We start from the raw sequence: 13,979 nt of genomic DNA, 5'->3' as shown, positions 1-13,979 counted from the left end.
AGTGGAAACAGAATATTAGAAATCTTTCAAAATGAAAAACTAATATTTTGCAATGGCATAAGTATTCAGACCCTTTGGTATGACACTTAAAAATTTAGCTCTGGAGGCCTCCCATTTTTCTTGATCACCTCTGAGATATTTCTACACCTCGACTGGAGTCCTTTGTGGTAAATTCAGTTGATTGGACAGAATTTTAAAAGACACAACCCTGTCTATATAAGGACTCACAGCTCACAATGCAAGTCAGAGCCAAAACCAAACCATGAGAGTAAAGAACTGCCTGTTGAGATCAGAGACAGGATTGTGTGGAGGCGCAGATCTGAAAAATGCTGCAAAAATATATCTGACGTACTGAAAGTTCCCAAAAGCACAGCAGCTTCCATAGTTCTTAGATGGAAGACGTTTGGAACAACTAGAACTCTTTCTGAAGCTGGCCATCCCACCAAACTAAGTAATCGGGGGAGAAGGTCCTGGATAAGAGAGATGATCAAGAGCCCAATGGTCACTCTGGCTGAGCTCCAAAGATCCTGCATGCAGATAGGAGAAACTTCCAGAAGGTCAACTATCTCTGAAGCACTCCACCAATCTAGGCTTTATGATAGAGTGGCCAGAAAGAAGCCTCTTCTCAGTAAAAGGCACATGATAGCCCACCTGGAGTTTTCCAAAAAGCACCTAAAGGACTTTCAGACTGAAAAACAAGATTCTCTAGTCTAATAAAACCAAGTTTGAACTTTTTAGTCTCAGTTGTAAGCATTATGTTCAAACCAGGCACTGCTCATCACCTGCCCAATACCAACCCTAGAGTGAAGCATGGTGGTGGCAGCATCATGCTTGGGCCAGGGAGACTCATATTGCAATCTGGATTTCTGTATGCTACTAGGGTATATGGTGATTGAGCCTGCCCCACAGTATCAGGTGATGCGTATTTGGCTTCTTTTTCTGTAAGTTATGTCTTTGTACATTTTTTTCTCTCACCTCTGTGATTTTATTTAGTTATTAGTGAGATAGCGTAGGTTCTGACATACACGTGGTGGCCTTGGCGTTGCCTGTCAGCTTACGTATTTTGGCCAAAATGCAAACTACCATCTGCATTTATCAGTGTTTTTTTTTTGCATGCAGTGTGCTATAGATGTTGGGGGAGCCCAGGATGCCCTGCCAGTGTGGTGCACTGTGGTAATACAGGGCAATCCACTGCTTTGCCAGTAGGGGTTGTATTCCTGCATGGTGTGGCACACTTATCTATGGCTGGCATCCTTGGTATCAGTTTATATGTGCAGATTATGTTGTCTGCCGCCACCCCTCCCCCAATCCTGGGTTCAGTTAAGTGGCTGCACATTAGTCTGCACTGAACATTTAGCTCCCTCATATTGCAATCTCCAATAAAAGTTAAAAAGTTCCTGCGCTCCTTAAGGACCCAATTCCACCAGGGATTGGAATTACTAATAAATAAGTAAATTAAAAACTTTCCTTTATTCCATGTCCAAATGCAGTGCAACGCGTTTTGTCGCATATAGCGACTTTCTCAAGCACAATCATAAAAAATTCAGATACATATAACATATATATATACAACAATCTTATGTGTTTGTATTAATTACCTTAGTGCTCCTCCTTTCTCTCGCAGGCATGTCTGTCTGCTGTGATACCGGCGTCCTGCTCCGTGCCGCTCACGTCGTTGACGTCGTCACGCTACCACTGACGAGACGGCTGGGAGGAGCGCAGGGAAAACACTTACTCCATGCGTTCCACCGTGGGTGTCGGAGCGACGTTGGCGTGATGACGTCATCGCGCGACGTCGACACACGTGACTAATCACGTGAGTGGCACGGAGCAGGACGCCGGTATCACAGCAGACAGACATGCCTGCGAGAGAAATGAGGAGCACTAAGGTAATTAATACAAACACATAAGATTGTTGTATATATATATATGTTATATGTATGTGAATTTTTTATGATTGTGCTTGAGAAAGTCGCTATATGCGACGAAACGCGTTGCACTGCATTTGGACATGGAATAAAGAAAAGTTTTTAATTTACTTATTTATTGGTAATTCCAATCCCTGGTGGAATTGGGTCCTTAAGGAGCGCAGGAACTTTTTTACTTTTATTGGATATAGCTACAGTGGATCACACCTAGAGTGTGATACAGTTATTCTGGCAGCTCTCCCGATATAGCCCGTCGGGATACCGTGGACACGCAGGGAGATGACCGGCAGTATACATTAAAGCGAACCAGGACTTGGAGGTGTAGGTGGAGCTCAGGACCGGGCTCCACTATACACCGGGTGAGTCCCACTTTGTGTGAATTGTTGTCCACATTGAGATTGCTTTCCATTATTTGTAGTGCGCTGTCCTGATACATATATCATATTGCAATCTGACTTTCTGCATGCTACTAGGTTATATGGTGATTGAGCCTGTCCTACAGTAACAGGTGATGCATATTTGGCTTCTTTTTCTGTAAGTTAGGGAGACTAATCAGGGTTAATGTCAAGCTGATTGGAGCAAAAATATATTCTTAATGAAAACCTGATTTACAGTGCAAGGAACCTCGTACCGTACTGGGCAAAAGGTTCATCTTCCAACAAGAGAATGACCCTAAGCACATAGTGAAGACAACACAGGAGTAGCTTAGGGTCAACTCTATGAATGTCTTTGAGTGGTCCAGCCTTTAGCCCAATCAAACATCTTGCAGACACTTGAAAATGGCTGTTCACAGACAGGTCCCATCCAACCTGACAGAGCTTTGGAGGATCTGCAGAGAAGAATGACAGAAAATCCCTAAATCCAGGTGTGCAAACCTTGTGGCATCATACCAAAGAAGACTTGAAGCTGTAATCTCTGCCCAAGGTGCTTCAACTAAGTACTGAGTACAGGGTGTAAATACTTATGTCAATGCAAAATGTTAGTTTTTCATTTTCAAAAAATGTTAAAAGATTTTTAACATTGCGTTTTTACTTTTTCATTATGGGATATTGAATGCAGAATGATGGGGAAAAGGGTCTGAAGACTTCCTGGACCCATTATTCATTATAGAAGAGGCATTAACTTGTGCACCCCAGACTTTCAAGAGCTAAATAGCTAATAAGCATTACAGTTTGCAGGGAGGTAATTGTTTAAAATCTTAGCAAAATTGTATAAGGAGACCTAGGATTTACGCTCTCATATAACGTGTGTACTAGTATATAGGTGTTCATTTTTATTTTGGCATCCTTAGTGTCAGGTGTTGCTCTAGTTCCCTGAATTTTAGATCTCCCATGCAGATTTTATGGAAAATAGTGGTAATAATGACTTCATGTCTCCAGCTTTATCATTTATAGCATCTCTCTATGTCTTGGAGGCCTCTTCCTGAAGAATTGACACTGTACCTCCTACATGGTTACAGGTTCCAAATATGGATGATACTCAGATGTTTCTTTTCAATTTCTAATTGGTGGTAAACAGTCATGCAGACTCACAACATATGGGAGTACTAGTTTTTGTAGAGAAGGCACATGTTTGTTTTTCCATGAAAATATTTCTGGTCAAAACAATTTGAGAAGTTGGATTAAGAATAGTTAAAGAATTTTGAAGTGGATAGTATTCTCTTTGAAATAAAAGGACAGACTGAACAAATAGACATGTTTTAGATCCCTTTTCATTGGCAAATACAATTTGCAAAGCCATAAATATAAACTGTTGGCCTGTACTTTACTATGGGCCCAAGGTACCACAGACCAGCACTGACAAAACTTTTTAATTATAATTTTCATTCTTACTGAAGACAGGTGTCAAGAAAAGATAGAGTGGAATCAATCAGGTCCTCCCCCATTACAAATTTGTCACAGATCGACTACTCCGAGCGCTTTCACCGCTGCGACCACTTGTAACAGCAAAGCCTCGATCATTTATTCTAGTGGATTGCAAGCTCTGAGTCATTAGAATACAGGCAGATTTGCATCCAGCTTTCCCAGGCTTCTGCATGCTTGCAGAACGAAAGCTCAAATGACCTTATGATCCGGTCTAATGACTCCAGCACTTTATAATACCCACTCGCTGCCACCACCAGCGTTTGTTTCCCAGGTAAGCTGGAACCCACACTTATCTTCGGAGTTATGGTTCGTTTTAAAACAGACAAGGTTTGACTAATAAATTGCAGGTTTATTCTGGAAAAGACTAACAGTGCTAAATATTTATATATATGCAAAAATATACAGAAAAGATGTTACAGTGGGGATAAGGTTTATAGGTATACACAACAGACAGTACTTAAAATAAAACAAGGAGAAAGTAAAAGAAAGATACCAGATTTGGAATGTTCGGCCCAAGGTTATGATTGTGCGCAGTCACTGGAAACAAACGAGAAAGTCCATACGCTGTAGCATACCTCCAAAAGTCTAACACTGGGTCTCTCTGACCCCCTAGTTCTTAAAGTTTCCCCAGAACACACCTTCCCTTGCCCCCTCTGAGATCATTCAGAGAGGGGTGGGGTAAACACATACGTACCTGTGAAAAAACATAATTCCCCACTTTGGCCATATCTCCGCAGATCCTCTGATCGGGATTATATGCCTGGCATGTTTTTGGTCATGATTTTATCTATTCAGCAATATCAAACGTGACATGGAAATTATACCCAGGTACGCGGATACACCACTTGGGGGTATTCTGGGGCTCACACCTCAATGAGTTTATATACATTTTATTTAGATGGCTCACTCAAGTCTGAAAATATAATTCATATCGGGCTAGGACCTTCACATGACCAATCCTTATTAAGAGATTTGTCCCTAATTTGAATGTCGGAGCGTCTGTGAGAATCTAGCTTCTCTTAGGATAATTTCCTTAGACTCTATTAACAAGTAAATGGTCACACAATTTGGTTTCCCAATGCTAATTCTGAATTAAACAGACAAAGTGGAGCCAGGATGGCAAGAAGAATGGAAGGGGCTTATCCACTCTTGCCCTCCTGAGTCAATAAATATATGGTCGTTTTCAGTGATTTCTGTGACGTATTTATATTAGAGTAGAAACTCACAACACGCAAGGAGCCTTGACGTGGTGTGTGAGCTGATGTATTTTGGCCAAAATCCAACTAATATCTTGCATTAATTATATATTATTCCCATGCAGTGCGGCTTTTAAACGCTGGGGGGAGCCCAGCGTGGCAGTACCAATGTGGTTCACTTATTGAGGTGCAGGGCAACCCACCGAACTATTATGGTGTTATTAAAAGGTTACTGGTCTGCATGGTGAACTACATGTATCAGAAGTTCTGCCACTTTGTATCCACTCTGTGTGGGAGTATACACCAAGCAGCCACCCCCTCTATATTAGGAGGCTGTGTGTGTGGCTGTCTCATCAGGTGTCCCTCACAGGTGTAATTAGCTCCCTCATTTGGCAGTTTGCTACCTGCATTCTGAGGTGGTGCATATTTGCCCACCTGAGTCAGTAAGTATATGGCCATTTTCAGTGATTGTTTATTCACTCTGGTCCAGGGCAAGGTCAGACAATTGCCTTTCTAAATGCGAATATTCAAAAGGCAAGGGGGACTGAGAAACATTACAAAATGGATGACAGTTTATCTAGGCCTGACACACACTGCCAAAATGGTTGACTTCCTACGAGTCTCTATATCACAACAGGATCATTAGGAACAGCTGGCATGTGACATCTTATGATCATTAACATGGTACCATGTAATGGCTGCATCACAATCTGCTCTCAGGTAATGTCTCAACCGCTCCTCTGGGCAGCAGAAGGCAACATTTGGCCGTCATGGGTAAATATGGTGATTTGAGTGATTTTAACCACAAGCACATTGTTGATGCCTAGAGATGAGGTGCCAGTATTTCTGAAACAGTCGCACTTATTGGCTGTTCCCGAACCATGGTATCAAGAATGTACCAAGACGGACTGAACCATGGACAGACATTCAACAGATGATCATACAGTAGTAGGCCTCATGTGGCTTATCCTTGGGGCAAGTGTCGGATGGCAAATCTAGTATCTCAGCAACAATCTGCCACAATGAACCAACTCACTCAGTAGTGCAACAGTGGGGAAGTTAGACAAATTTCTACAATAACCATCTGGCATACTTTCTGTCTACTGGGGTTCAATAGCTGAAGATCGACAAGGGTGCCCTTGATGACCCTGCATTCTTATGAAAAATGCGTTGCATGGGTTCAGGAAAAACTAATGGATCTGGAACATATAGTAGAAGGTTGTATTGAGTGACAAGTCCCATTTTCTGCTGAACCCTATGGATGTCTGAGTCCACATCTGGTGCAAATAGCATGAAGCCAAATCCCATGTATGGAGTTCAAGCAGGCTGGTGGTGGCGATGTCATGGTCTGAGGAGCATTTTCCTGCTATGGTGTAGGAATGTTGGTTATCATACCACAACCCTTGAATGGAGAACACTACAAGGACCTGCTAGCTGACCATCTGCACCCAAATTTTCAGGAAGTCTTCCCCAAACATAGTGCCATATTTCATCAGGATAACGCTCCGTGTTATCGAGCTTGGAATACTTGGGAGAGGTTGGAGGGATATGACAATGAATTCTCCCCATTGCCTTGGTCTCCAAACTTCCCAGACTGTGACCCCATTGAACATGTTTGGGATATTAACAACTGATGGGATTATGTGCTATGGTTCGACAGCCAACTTGGACCATAGGTGTGGAGTCCTGTCATCAGACAGGCCCCACACCAGGTGAGTCTGCTTGTATTTACCATTTGGATTTTGCATCATCCATTTTTGTTCTTCCTCCTTGGAGCGCAGACACTACTATAACATATGTCTACTTCCTGCCAAGTGTTCAGAGCATGAGAGTAACTCCATTCAATTTTCAGCAACTGTAATAAGCTTCCTGTCTGCATGGTTCAATATTCCTAAGGAATGATTCCAACAGCTAGTGGAATCTATGCCACAATGAATTGCTGTGATTCTGAAAGCCAAAGGCAGTCTAATGCACCACTATACATGGGTGTCTGTACTAAAGTGGCCATTCACAATATATGCTGTATAAATACAGATGCAGCACTTCTTATCCTATCGTATTTTATGAAACAGAGGAGTATTAAAATATTTAAAAGGCAGACAGGGACTGATAATTCACTTATCTTCAGTTACCTCTTCTCTTTAGTTTTGGAGAAGCTTACCTTGAGAGGAAACTTTCCAGTGATCTTAGCTTGTCTTCCCTTTTACATGTAATCCCGTCCCTTTTCTGCTTCTCCATCTCTTTAATTCTGGATTGGAATGTATCGACAATATCAAACACTGACTTCATTGCAATAGGCACTTCATAGTATTGCTGTGCGAATAAAAGAAGGAAATGAAAACTAATATAAACAAATGTCCGCAACTTCGCAATTATATTTATACATTTAGAATTAAGTATGACATTAGATTTGTTTGTTAGAATGGAGCGACAGCATTGAGGTGTAATTAAGTTTAGGAATATAGTGATTTCCTTAGGTTTCAACGCCTCAGGGTACAATATTTCCAACATATAATAGTCTAGCTGGATTGCATCCAGCGGCAATCTGAATGATTATCATTGAGTATAAATGCATGCACCGACTGAATGAAGAACCACAATTCGTTCACTTTTCGTTCATTGCTGAGTTTTTGCATGCAGAAAACTAGATAGATTGGCTTGTGTTAACAGGCAATATCACTTATGAATAACTGCCTGCTTACTGTGAATGAAAGCAGGCCAGTCGGAATGATCCCCAACCCGCTCCGCCTCCATTCACAAGCGATGCTCATTCCTGTGTAAAAGCAGAGGAACGATTAGCGCTGGGACGACCTGTCGGGCATCTGCGCCCAAGAAGTCATCCCATGTAAAAGGAACCTAACTTGAAAGCAGATTCAACATACAATGCTACAGACAGTCTGTATCTGTGGCACATGCACTTGGCTAAAAAATCCAGCCATTTAGCAGGGGCATTTCATTGGTAAAACCCCTGCTTTACTGAAGTACATGCACTGATTGGCTGTCTAGTAGCCCCTCTCTATTAAATAGTGCAGTGCTACATGTTCTGTAGTGCCCTTTTACCTGTGCCAAGATGAGCACCAGGGTAAAGGGGAAAGTAGTTAACATTTCGTTACTCTGGGCTATGGGTTTATTAGACAAAGTCACACAGGGGACATGGTACCTGTGAATCGCAGGTCTGTGAAGGATGCCTGGGCAAGCTGCTGCTTTGGACACCTGGTGAGGGTGGCACTATTTTATTTCTCCGATGCCCTGTATGTATAGTACAGGGACCCTGAAGAAGCTCCTGTTCTCACTATAGAAATTGATTTACAACTCTTTATGACTTCTGTATGTAAGGATTGATATAATCGGAATAAGCTATATGCTTAGCTTTCGTTATTCTTCATTTTGGAGAGATATCTGCCAACTGCTATCTATAAGCTATGGCCAGCTTTACCACCAAATTGCCATGGAAAACGTCTTAGTCACTGGATAACCAGGAATAGGTATTATAACATAGAGGCTTTAGAGAAGCTACATATTGATTCAGTACTAGTTCCACGAAATAAATCTAGAATTCATATAGCCAGTTGTAGAGTCAGGAATGGGGATCACCCTCCAACATGTTGACAGTAAAGTGAACTGTAGTAATGTGAACAGCAGAATAATGACTTCTACTTGAGTAGTCTCTATCGATGTACGATATGTTAGATGTCTGCACAAAGGAGGGCCCATATAGCAGTATTAAATAACAGAAAGCCACCACTACATTTTCCCCACCAGTGGAGCAAATGCTCTCCATCTGAGTGAGTCACCTAAGCCTCTGAGTATCAGATTGCTATGGCTGAAAATACACTCATAACTTGGTCATCATCAGATAGGTCACTACATAATGGGGTTACAAAGAAGTAGATACAATACTACTTCATCACTAGGGGCTGGACACATTGCCATTGAAATGCCGTAGAATAGGACATATGCCGGCATATGCTACAAACTATACATTAAAGGGGTTGTCCCGCGAAAGCAAGTGGGGTTATACACTTCTGTATGGCCATATTAATGCACTTTGTAATGTACATCGTGCATTAAATATGAGCCATACAGAAGTTATTCACTTACCTGTTCCGTTGCTAGCGTCCCCGTCTCCATGGTGCCGTCTAATTTCAGCGTCTAATCGCCCGATTAGACGCGCTTGCGCAGTCCGGTTTTCTTCCTGGTGAATGGGGCCGCTCGTGCCGGAGAGCTGGTCCTCGTAGCTCCGCCCCATCACGTGTGCCGATTCCAGCCAATCAGGAGGCTGGAATCGGCAATGCACTGCACAGAGCCCACGGTGCACCATGGGAGAAGACCCGCGGTGCATCGTGGGTGAAGATCCCGGCGGCCATCTTAGTAAGGTAAGGAAGAAGTCGCCGCAGCGCGGGGATTCGGGTAAGTACTAAACGGTTTTTTTTTTAACACATGCATTGGGTTTGTCTCGCGCCGAACGGGGGGCCTATTGAATAAAAAAAAAACCCGTTTCGGCGCGGGACAACCCCTTTAAGTTTGTTTAAAGACATAGAAATGTAAAAGGGTTTTACCACAAAAATAAGTCATCCTGTATTCTGTGAATTGCTGATTGATGGGTGTCCATGTCCAACTATTGTGAATCCTCACTGATTCCTAAAATAGGGATCTGGAGTGTCCCCCTAAAAATGGAGCAGAATCTGCACATGCACACTGCTGCTCTATTCAATATAATAAGATTGCCAAAGGTAACCAAAAACAAACGCACATTGGCATATTCCAGGGCCCCTTAATATTGGAGCATTTTCATGCAAAAGGTGCATGTGCAATGCAGAGAATAGAACCCATAAATAAGTTTGTTCCCATTTCTGTATTTTGTGCATGCATTTCGATTGCACAAAAAAAAAACGCAGCATGCTCTACTTTTCTGCAAATTTGCACACCAAAGGTCCCCATAGAAGTCAATGGGGGTGCAGAAATGGACGCACAATACACAAGGAGATGGGTAATTCTGCTGGAAAAAGAACACATCTGGAACTCATTAGACTAATTAGCCATGCCAAGTGGTGCATCTTGTTTATCACGCCCTGCGGGTGCAAAATGTAGTAAAAATACTCTGATGCCTGTGCAAATGTGTGTACACTTGTGTGGAGTCTTTACTGTAGTTATTGCAAGCACAAGTCGTCTTTGCAAGCAATTGATTGGGGTTCGTAGAAATTCATGCAAATGCTGCAGAGACAATCTGTTGAGTAGGCTAACTCCCCCACTATTACAACAGCTACTAATACTAGTAAATATACAATGATTAGTGGTAATACGAAACTACCCAAATAATTAAATAACTACAATATAAACTATTATTTACCTTAACTCTCATATCTAAATCTGTTAGCACCATAAAGAAATCATTGTAGGTCATGCCATACTCCTTTCTCAATTCCGTAATCAGATCATGGTCCAGCAAGTCATCATCTCCAATTACTTTCATTGGTTTTTCATTATCTGTAACAATAAATATGGAAAAATATTAAAATGGTCAAATCGTCATTCTATCAAATTTGAATAACAGATGTGTGCATAAATGTTCCTGCATGCACAACATTTAGTTGTTACAGCCCGATTACTCACTGACTCACAGTCTTCTGATGACTCACTCACGGACTAATGTCCCAGCTTGACCATGAGTCTACTAACCTGAACTCACAGTGCCAAAAACCCGTAATATGCTGATGTGAATGCAGCCTTACACAGAATTTTCCTCCTACTCAGTCTCCTACCCAGAAAACCATGTCTTATGAGGGACAATTGAAGGATCTGAGAAAAAGAAGGCTGAGAGGAGACTTAATAGCTGTCTACAAACATCTGAAGGACTGTCACAGTGTAGAGGGATCAGCCCTATTTTCATTTGTACAAGGAAAGACTAGAAGCAATGGGATGAAACTGAAAGGGAGGAGACACAAATTAGATATTAGACAGTGAGAGGAATCAATGAGTGGAACAGGTTGCCACGGGAGGAGGTGAGTTCTTCTTCAATGGAAGTTTTCAAACAGATGCAGGACAGACATCTGTCTGGGATGACTTAGTGATCCTGCATTGAGCAGGCAGTTGGACCCAATGACCTTGGTGGTCCCTTCCAACCCTACCATTCTATGAGAATTTTACTGACCCATCAGAGTACAAGATGGTCCTCTAGTGGGCCTAGGTTTTTACACAATTATGGGCTTCTAATACAACACCAGCCCAAAGATCTAGCCAAAGACAACCTCACTTGGATTCTGCCGTGAGAACATACCCTAATAGCTCTCTGTATTATGGAGAAGATGTTGCTTTGGTTTAAATCCTTAACGTGGTTGTAAAGCCTTTTAAACGATCAGGTGTTGACTTACAAGATAGCAACCTCAAACTGATTGTATTAGACAGTTTTCCATCTTCCTAGAGAGCTAATTTGCATACATTTTTACCTGGGGAATGTTACCTGACATATAAGATACCCTGAGGACCCTTGTACATGGGCCTATAAATCATTTGGATACCTGCAACTAGCAAGAATCTGAATCATTGTCGCTCATTGTAAATGCATGCAGCAACTGAATGGTGAACAAGAATTCATTCGCTTCTTGTTCGTCATTCAGTTTCTGCATGCAGAAAAGTGAATGATGGATTGGCCAGCCTAAACAGGTAGTCGTTAATGTATGATCGACTGCCTGTTTATTGTGAATGGTGGTGGGTGGACCGTAACAATCCCTGGTCACTCTCCACCTCCATTCATCACAGAAGGGGAAATCAAGAATTAAAAACAATCACAGAAAATGTCCGTTACTTACTGACTGAGAAGTGCATATAGATGCATCCTCCTCTCACCATGCAGGTAGCTGACTACCAAATGGAGGAGCCAATAACACCTGTGCAGGACACCGATAAAACAGCCACTCACACTACCTCCTGATAATGAGGGGGGTGGATGCTTGGTGTAAACTCCCACACATAGTGGATACAGGGTGCCAGACCATTCTGATATATGTAGTTCACCATGCAGACCAGCAACCTATTAATGATGCCATGATAATTCGGCGGGTTGCCCTGCATTTCCTTCAGTGAACCACATTGGTACTGCCACCCTGGGCTCCCCTTGGAGTCTTAATGCCACACTGCATGTGAATGATAGATAATAAATGCAAGGCATTGGTTGGATGTTGGCCAAGATACATGAGCCCACTAACCACTTCACGGTTCCTTGCATTGTAGTGGGTCCCTACACTAATATAAATGCATCACAGAAGGAGAAATCAAAAATTAAAAGCAATCACAGAAAACTGGCCGTTACTTACTGAGTGAGGAGTGCATATAGATGCATCCTATCACCATGCAGGTAGCAGACTACCAAATGGAAGAGCCAATAACACCTGTGCAGGACACCGATAAAACATCCACTCACACTGCCTCCTGATAATGAGGTGATTGATTTCCCCTTCTGTGATGCATTTATATTAGTGTAGGGACCCACTACAACGCAAGGAACCATGAAGTGGTTAGTGGGCTCATGTATCTTGGCCAACATCCAACCAATGCCTTGCATTTATTATCTATCATTCACATGCAGTGTGACTTTAAGACTCCAGGGGGAGCCCAGGGTGGCAGTACCAATGTGGTTCACTGAAGTAAATGCAGGGCAACCCGCCGAATTATCATGGTGTCATTAATAGGTTGCTGGTCTGCCTGGTGAACTACATATATCAGAATGGTCTGGCACCCTGTATCCACTATGTGTGGGAGTGAACACCAAGCATCCACCCCCATCATTATCAGGAGGCAGTGTGAGTGGGTGTCTCATCGGTGTCCCGCACAGGTGTTATTGGCTCCTCCATTTGGTAGTCAGCTACCTGCATGGTGAGAGGAGGATGCATCTATATGCACTCCTCAGTCAGTAAGTAACGGCCATTTTCTGTGATTGTTTTCCACCTCCATTCACATTCAGGAATGATTATCACTGGGGTCGCCTTTCAGGCATCTTTTCATGACAGGTAACCCTGAGTAACTTGATGGTCTCCAAAAGGATAAACAGTAGCCCCCCTTGTCAAAGGTCTTTCATCCAGCCAACCAGTACTCTGATCTGCACTGAGAAGTTGCAAGAACTCTGAAACAGCTGTGTGTGGATCGGTGTCTTTTTTGTGTGCAGAATCCACTGGTTTGGCTTACATCCAGAAGGTGGCCACACATACGTAGCTGTTAGCTGAATGACGGCTCTTCCTTGTAACTTTTTTATGCATGCCTTTTCAATGGGGATAGTGAAGAAAGCCACTACAAACAGCTCTGGCCATTTATCTCCAGCGAGAACTAAAGGATCAAGCACTGAAATTCAAATGCAAGAGTCTTCTTTGCCCTAACATCGTATGTAGGGGAAGAGTTGGGAGGCCCTACAGGTTTGGCTAACGTTTCTCTAATATGTATAGTATGGGGGCCTTTAGTAATTTTGCAAGTCTTGTTAATGGGTCGGACATTGAGTTGTAAGATAGATACCTCCAATTCGTGGCACTTGAGAGATAGTTTTTCTTCTTCCTGGAGGAGAGCGATTTTACATATCTTTTTTCCAAGGAGCACTGCCTGGCCTATGAAACTCCCTATGCCTATTTTTGTGTCTCCATAAGGAAAATTAGTACCTCCCTCCACCCCTAATATCCTTAGGATAGGCCATCTATGGTAGATTGGAAGGGGTCTTACTCTTGGAACTCCCATTGATTAGCTGATTGAAAGGGCTCTAGTGCTTTGACTACCTCTTCACCTGATTGAGACTAAGCTGCAGTACCAGGCACAGCCTCCACAAAGTGTATAGCGCTAAACCTGGTAGACATTGTCCTTTAACCAGCTGATCAGAGGAGAGGATGGGAATTGGAACCCCCACTGATCTGATATTGATGGCCTACTCTAAGGTCAAATGTCATGGGGTCACTAAAGCAGATGAGCAGTGAACTTAGGGAAAGTATTGTAAAGGAATGATAACAAGTAGG

At 42.6% G+C, this 13,979-nt stretch overlaps 1 protein-coding gene across 1 annotated transcript in view; it reads right to left on the bottom strand.

The window, feature by feature from the left end:
- CCDC80 (coiled-coil domain containing 80) overlaps window positions 1-13,979 on the bottom strand; it is a 109,176-nt gene that overhangs the window by 35,487 nt on the left and 59,710 nt on the right. Inside the window, exons 4-5 of the mRNA XM_066599993.1 lie at window positions 10,340-10,476; window positions 7,151-7,302 (exon numbers count right to left, since the gene is read on the bottom strand). Coding sequence (XP_066456090.1) covers window positions 7,151-7,302; window positions 10,340-10,476 — 289 coding nt within the window. The remainder of the gene's footprint in view (window positions 1-7,150; window positions 7,303-10,339; window positions 10,477-13,979) is intronic.

The sequence above is a fragment of the Eleutherodactylus coqui genome, chromosome 4 (assembly GCF_035609145.1).
Source record: "Eleutherodactylus coqui strain aEleCoq1 chromosome 4, aEleCoq1.hap1, whole genome shotgun sequence".
Taxonomy (NCBI): Eukaryota; Metazoa; Chordata; class Amphibia; order Anura; family Eleutherodactylidae; genus Eleutherodactylus; species Eleutherodactylus coqui.
This window is presented reverse-complemented; position numbering and strand designations above follow the sequence as displayed.